Source organism: Salvelinus sp. IW2-2015, unplaced genomic scaffold (assembly GCF_002910315.2).
Source record: "Salvelinus sp. IW2-2015 unplaced genomic scaffold, ASM291031v2 Un_scaffold4667, whole genome shotgun sequence".
In the NCBI taxonomy this organism is placed as follows: domain Eukaryota; kingdom Metazoa; phylum Chordata; class Actinopteri; order Salmoniformes; family Salmonidae; genus Salvelinus; species Salvelinus sp. IW2-2015.
In genome coordinates, this window is record NW_019945936.1 from 8,205 (window position 1) to 15,225 (window position 7,021).

The 7,021-nt window shown below is 50.7% G+C and overlaps 1 protein-coding gene and 1 long non-coding RNA gene across 2 annotated transcripts in view; both read right to left on the reverse strand.

The window, feature by feature from the left end:
- Positions 1–206: 206 nt before the first annotated feature.
- LOC139026392 (uncharacterized) lies at positions 207–992 on the reverse strand. The gene is made up of 3 exons (XR_011478172.1): positions 977–992; positions 730–923; positions 207–361 (listed from the first exon to the last, which is right to left on the reverse strand). It is a non-coding gene; the product is annotated as an uncharacterized lncRNA (long non-coding RNA).
- Positions 993–1,069: 77 nt separating this feature from the next.
- LOC112077538 (L-threonine 3-dehydrogenase, mitochondrial) overlaps positions 1,070–7,021 on the reverse strand; it is an 18,493-nt gene continuing 12,541 nt past the window's right edge. The window contains exons 5-9 of the mRNA XM_024144037.2: positions 4,665–4,814; positions 4,372–4,544; positions 4,035–4,125; positions 2,241–2,510; positions 1,070–1,207 (exon numbers count right to left, since the gene is read on the reverse strand). Coding sequence (XP_023999805.2) covers positions 1,173–1,207; positions 2,241–2,510; positions 4,035–4,125; positions 4,372–4,544; positions 4,665–4,814 — 719 coding nt within the window. The 3' untranslated portion in view covers positions 1,070–1,172. The remainder of the gene's footprint in view (positions 1,208–2,240; positions 2,511–4,034; positions 4,126–4,371; positions 4,545–4,664; positions 4,815–7,021) is intronic.

Consider the following 7,021-nt stretch of genomic DNA (forward strand, 5'->3'; position numbering starts at 1 on the left):
CTCTAACAACAGTCTTCATATGACCACGTGTCTCCCTCCTCCTCTAACAACAGTCTTCTAGACCCCCGTGTTCTTCTCCTCTCTAACAACAGTCTTCATAGACCACGTGTCCTCTCCTCCTCTAACAAACCAGTTTCCATAGACCCACGGTGTCTCCCTCCTCTCTAACACAGTCTTCATAGAACCCACGTTGTCTCGCCTCCTCCTCTAACAACAGTCTTCATAGACCACGTGTCTCCCTCCTCTCTAACAACAGTCTTCATAGACCACTGTTCCCTCCCCTCCTCCTGTAACACAGTCTTCATAGACCACGTGTCTCCCTCCTCTTAACAACAGTCTTCATAGACCACGTGTCTCCCTCCTCTCTAACAACAGTCTTCATAGACCAACGTGTCTCCTCCTCCGTCTAACAAACAGTCGTCCATAGGAACCACGTGTCTCCTCCTCATCTAACAACATTCTTTATAGACCACGTGGTCTCCCTCCTCTCTAACAACAGTCTTCATAGACCACGTGTCTGCCCTCCTCTCTAACAACAGCTTATATGACCACGTTCTCCCTTTTCCTTCTCTAACAACAGTCTTCAATAGACCACGGGTGTCTCCCTACCTCTCTAAAACAACAGTCTTCATTAGACCACGTGTCTCCCTCCTCTCTAACAAAAGTCTTCATAGACAAGTGTCTGTCTTCTCTATAACAACAGTCTCATTAGACCACGTGTCTCCCTACTCTCTAATGAACAGTTTTTACAGTATGTACAAAGAAACAACACTGCTCCAGCACGTCATCCAGCAGCACGCCACCCAGCAGCACGCCACCAGCAGCACGTCACCCCAGCAGCACGCCACCCAGCAGCACGCCACCCAGCAGCACGCACCCAGCAGCACGCCACCCCAGCAGCACGCCACCCAGCAGCACGCCACCTCAGGCAGCGCACGGCCACCCAGGCAGCACGCACCCCACAGCAGCACGCCACCCAGCAGCACGCCACCCGAGCAGCACGCAGCCCACCAGCACCGCCACCCAGCAGCAACCACCCAGCACCGCCACCCGCTGGCCTCTCAGTTGCGCCTGTGCGATGCGCGGAGTCTGAGCCGAGGTAGTTGAGCATGGTTCTGGGACGAGCTCCGGGAGTCGTAGTCGTGTTTCCAGCCCCAGTCATTGCGCGCGCGTTAGAGTCGGTCAAAATTCATTGGCCAGCTGTCAGCTGTAAGAGGAGAGAAGAGAAAAAGAGAATTTCCGTGTTTGTTGGGGGCGTGTTTCATAATGCGGGGGCGTGTCCATAATGTCGGGGGTGTCCCATAATGTCGGGGGCGGTTCATAATGTGAATCTCTAATTACTGACACTGACTTCACTGACACTAGTTATGGAGGAGACGTTTGCTTTTCTATATGTGGTTGTCCCGGTTCTCACTTAGCTCCTTAGAAAGTACCCGGACTGCTAGTTCTCTCTGCAATCACGAGCGTGCTGCTATGACTCACTGACTGAGTCTCTCTGAGGTAACAACGTCCTGCTAGTCTCTCTGGGGTAACAACGTCCTGCTAGCTCTCTGGTAATACAAACGTTTGCTAGTCTCGTCTGTGTAACAACCGTCTGCTGTTGCGTAGCTTAGTCTCTCTGGGTAAGAACGTCTGCTAGTCCTCTGGGTAAGAGCATCTGCTAGCCTCCTCTGGAAGTTGTTCCCTCGTAACAGACGTCTGCTAGTCTCTCTGGGTAACCAACGTTCTGCTGTAGTCTTCTCCTGGGTAACAACGTCTGCTAGTCTCTCTGGGTAAGAGCGTCTGCTAGTCTCTCTGGGTAAGAGCGTCTGCTAGTCTCTCTGGGTAAGAGCGTCTGCTAGTCTCTCTGGGTAAGACCTTCTGCTAGTCTCTCTGGGTAAGAGCGTATGCTAATATAATGTCTTCTTAATCTAAAGGCTGTAAAAGAGTTAGTCAAATTGTCACATGAGACTTTTGTTGTTAGTTTCTACATTCAACTCAAATATTAATGCTTGGAAGTTCAAGAGAATCTCGAAAAGACCCTTCAGTGGTGCATTTAGACAGGTCTCCCTCGTTCATCCATCTTTGATCATCCACCAGTATTTGGGTAACTTTTCCCAAACTTCCCAGAAATCCCAGTTGGATGATTGCCAGAATCAGGAGGGAATCCTTCAACTGGGTTTTCAGGAAAACCTAGGAATTTTGCAACCCACCCAACCAACCAGTCTGAATAAAGGATCAACTAAATGTTTTGATCTTACCGATGGCCTGTCTGACTTGATCGATGTCGTAGGTGACCTCTAGGTCCGGCAGCTGTTTCTGGACCTCCTGAGCCAGCTCTTCAGGGGTGAAGCTCATGGCGTTGATGTTATAGGTCCTCATGGACAGGGTGTCTGTGGGCGCTTCCATCATCTCCACGGTGGCACGGAGACAGTCGTCGATGTACATCATGGGGAGCCTCGTGTCTGGCTTCAGGTTACACTCAAACTTCCCCGTCTTTACGGCATCGTGAAAGATGGCTACCGCGTAGTCTGGAGAAAGGGAGGAGGGGAGGAGAGGTTTAGATAGGTTTGGTATGATCATAGTAATTGATGACTTTCAATCTATTTAGAGTATACACACTAAGGATAGGGCTGTTGCAGTGACCACATTACCACCACACCGACAATCACGAGTCAAATTCCACGTGACCGTTGAGTCACGGTAACTAGGTGTCTCCAAAACTGCCTGGTACTCAGGGCTCTATTGTCCCTCCATCAGGTCCTAATGGTCTGGTACTCAGGGCTGCTATTGTCCCTCCATAGGTCGATAATGGTCTGGTAGCTGCAGGGCTCTATTGTCTCTCCATGCAGGTCTAATGGTCTGGTCCTCAGGGCTCTATTGTCCCTCCATCAGGTCCCTACATGGTCTGGTACTGCAGGGCTCTTTGTCCCTCATCAGTCCTTATAGTCTGGTACTCAGGGCTCTATTGCCCCTACATCAGGTCCTGAAAGACCTGGTACTCAGGGCTCTATTGGTCCTCCATCAGGTCCTAATGGCTGGTACTCAGGGCTCTATTGTCCTCCAGTTAGGTCTAATGACCCTGGTAAACTCAGGCTCTATTGTCGGCTGCATAGTTCCTAATAGTCTAGTCTATAGATCTAATGTTTTGAATAAGTTTTGGTATCACAGCATCATTGTAGTCTAGTCCAGTAGAAGTCATGTGAGAAGATGTTTTAGAACATTGCACTGTTAGAGCATAACCCTCACGAACAGTTGAAGTCAGGAAGCAGCGTTCTAGAACCATTTGTTACTGTTAGATAACCCCCACCGACACGTTGAAGTTCAGGAGAGCAGACCGTTCTATACTGTCCTGTTAGATTACCCCTCAGCGGACACGGTTTGAAGCTCAGGAGCGCAAGACGTTCTCATAAATTTGCCCTGTTAGCCTAACCCTCAGCCGACAGTTGAAGTCAGAAGCAGCGCACGCTCTCAGACAATGTTCCTGTTAGATAACCCCAAGAACGTTGAAGTCAGGAGGGCAGACGTTCTATAAATGTCGCCCTTAGATTGAACCCCGACGACGTTGAAGTCAGGAAGCAGGACGTTCTCAGAAATGTTCCTGTTAAGATAACCCCCAACGTACACGTTGAAGTCAGAGAGGCAGACGTTCTCCATAAACCTGTCCCGTTAGATAACCTCACCAAACGACACGTTGAAGTCAGGAAAGCAGAGTTCTAAACATCGCCGCCGTCTAGATACCCCCAACGAGCAACGTTGAAGTCAGGAGGCAGACGTTCGTAGAAACTGTCCCCTGTTAGATAACCCCCAACGACACGTTGAAGTACGGAGGCAGACGTCGCTAGAACATGTCCGCGTTCAGATACGGCTTCAACGACACGTTGAAGTCAGGGAGGGTGGACTCAACATAGAGGTCTTGACAGTGAGGCAGCTGGTGTTCGCTTTGGTGTGTATGTGGGAGAGGGCGGCCTTGTGTGTTTCCTGGAGGGGGTGTGCATGTTTGGGGTGTTTGGGAGGGGGGGGTGTGGGGAGCGGGGGGGGGGTCTCTAACTCACCTGTCGTTCCTCCTCCAGGCTGTGAGTCAGCAGAGATGATTCCTGGGTAGCGCAGACAGCGGAAGTCAAGGCCGTAGCGGTGGTGGTAGTACTGTTGGAGGGAAGACGGGCAATAAGGGTTAGGATGTTTCACTTATAGCAACGTCACAGACCAATGATTTCAGGTGATTGAAGGGGTCAAATTCACCAGGTCAGATTTACAAGGTCAAATTCAACAGGTCAAATTCCTGGTACATGTAAATGGGGAATAAAGGGGATTCTGGTTCTGGGCTGAGGCTGAATGCTGATTGGTCATTTCTTCTGTAATCTGTATTGCTAGCATGTGTCTTTATCTCACCTCTCCCATGAGCTCTGCGTGGACCTTGGACACTCCATAGATGGTCCTGGGTCTCTGGACACAGAGGTCAGGGGTCGGGTTCCGGGGCGAGGTGGGCCCGAAGGCTCCGATGGTGCTGGGGACGAACAGACGCAGGCCGTGCTCCGCTGCAATGTCCAGGATGTTGTGGAGCCCTGAGGAACAGGAAGTTCACAGTTACTCTCTCTGGGCACCTCCCAGGCCAGGTTAAAAGGAAGCTTTGGTGTGGCAAGGATCTAGGCTGAGCCAAGATGACGAGTTTCTCCATTGCTCACCAGTGATGTTGACGTCGCGAGCCAGCGATACGTTGGCCTCTCCCACGGCGCTGAGCAGGGCGCTGTAATGGACCAACCACGTGATGCGGTTATTCACCACAATCTCACGCAGGTTCTTATAGTCCAGGATGTCAGAGTAGATGAAGGGGCCTGAGGAGAAACAGGAAGCACCATAGAAACAACAAGCATCAATATAAAAAAAAGTGGTCTCACTAAAAGCCCCTTGTAATGTCTTCTAGATTTTGGATGAGAATTACTAATAAGTCGCTCTGGATAAGAGCGTCTGCTAAATGACTTAAATGTAAATGTAAATGTAGTACTCTTGATAACGATTGGTTGAACAGTGCCCTGGACAATTCCTATAGACTTCCTTAGTATTAGCTGGCCCTGCATCAGTCATTGTAGCAGACAGTTCATTACAGGTTATTGACTAACCAATCACCATTCATCAAGCATTGTAGTAGACAGTTTTGACCAGCCAATCACCATTCATCGGGCATTGTAGCAGACAGTTTTGATCAGCCAATCACCATTCATCAGGCATTGTAGTTGACAGTTTTGACCAGCCAATCACCATTCATGAACTGTTCAAAACACATTCACTTCCTGGTGATGTTCTGTACCATAAGCTTTTCACAAGGATCAATATCACAACTAACCAAATCATTCGCTGTTTTAACTACGGACCCTCCAGATCTCTTTTCTATTAACGTTTCAGACATTTTAAAGCAAACTATGGACAAGTTTACATTCTCCTGAACTAACTGAATTAATAAATGTAACGTTAGCCAAACGGGAATCGGGATAATGCTTCCTTCCTGGTTGTAACGACTAGGGCTGTGGTGGTCACGAAGTCAGTCGGTGATTGTCAAGCAAATAACTGGTCGGTCTCATGGTAATTAACTGTTAATTAACATAAACACATTTAGCATCTCTTGGCTTCCACTCAGACTACAAGCCACTGATGAAGACCTTTGGAACATCTACATTTAAAAAGTCTAATAAATCCATGTGATACAGCCTACACCTCCACAATAAATACATGATTTATTTTAGACAGGTCTAAAGAAGCATGATGTAACGTGTACGCTAATAAACGGGAAGCAAGTACAGGGAGTGAATTTAGTAAATAAATGAACACGGAACAAAATAAGAAACATAAGTAGCAGACATGAAACATATAACCAAAAACAATAACGCCTGAGGAAAGAACCAAAGGGAGTGACCGACATAGGGGAGGAAGTCAAGGAGGTGATGGAGTCCAGGTGAGTCTCGTGAGGTGCAGGTGCATGTAACGATGGTGATAGGTGTGCGTAATAATGAAAAACTGCCGACAAGGAGCGCCGGAGAGGGAGTAGACGTGACAGTACCCCCTCCCTGACACGCGGTTCCAGCCGCAGGACACCAACCAGAGGGACGGTCCCGAGGACCAGAAGTAGACTTGACAGGACCACTACCCTGACGCGCGGTTCCAGCCGCAGGACACCGACCAGAGGGTTGGTCCCGGGGACCAGGAGCAGGCTGGTCGTCTCTGCTGAGGCGCGGGAACCAGTAGATCCAGCTGAGGCGCGGGAACCAGTAGATCCAGCTGAGGCGTGGGAACCAGTCGTGCTGGATGAGGCTTGAGAACCTGATGAACCTGTTGAGGCTTGGAAGCCTGACGAGCCAACCAAGGCTTGTGAACCTATCAAGCCAGCTGAGGCATGGAAGCCTGACGAGCCAGCTGAGGCATGGAAGCCTGACGAGCCAGCTGAGGCATGGAAGCCTGACGAGCCCAAGGGCTTCATGCCTCAGCTGGCTCGTCAGGCTTCCAGGCCTCAGCTTGCTGCAGGCTGCCATGCTCAGCGGCTCGTCAGGCCCAGTGCCAGCGGCTCGTCAGGCCCATGCCTCAGCTGGCTGTCGGCATGGCTGCCATTTCAGCTCAGCTGCTCGTCAGGCTCCAGCCTCAGCGGGCTCGTCAGGCTTCGCAGTCCTCAGCTGGCTCGTTCAGGCTGCCATTTGCCTGTCAGCTGGCTCGCAGCTTCCATGTCTCAGCTGGCTCGTCAGGCTCCATGCCTCAGCTGGCTCGTCAGGCTTCCATGCCCAGCTGGCCTTATTTGTCGTCATGCTCTCAGGCCAGCCTCAGCTGGCTGCGTCAGGCTTCCATGCTCAGCTGGCTCGTCAGGCTTGCCATGCCTTCAGCTGGCTCGGTCAGGCTCCATGCCTCGCATTGGCTGCGTAGGCTTTCCATGCCTCTAGCTGGCTTCGTCAGGCTCCATTGCCTCAGCTTTTGGCGTCGTCCAGGCTGCAGGCTCAGCCGCTCGCAGGCTGCCTGCCGTCAGCTTGGCTTCGCAGGCTTGTTTCCATGCCTTCAGCTT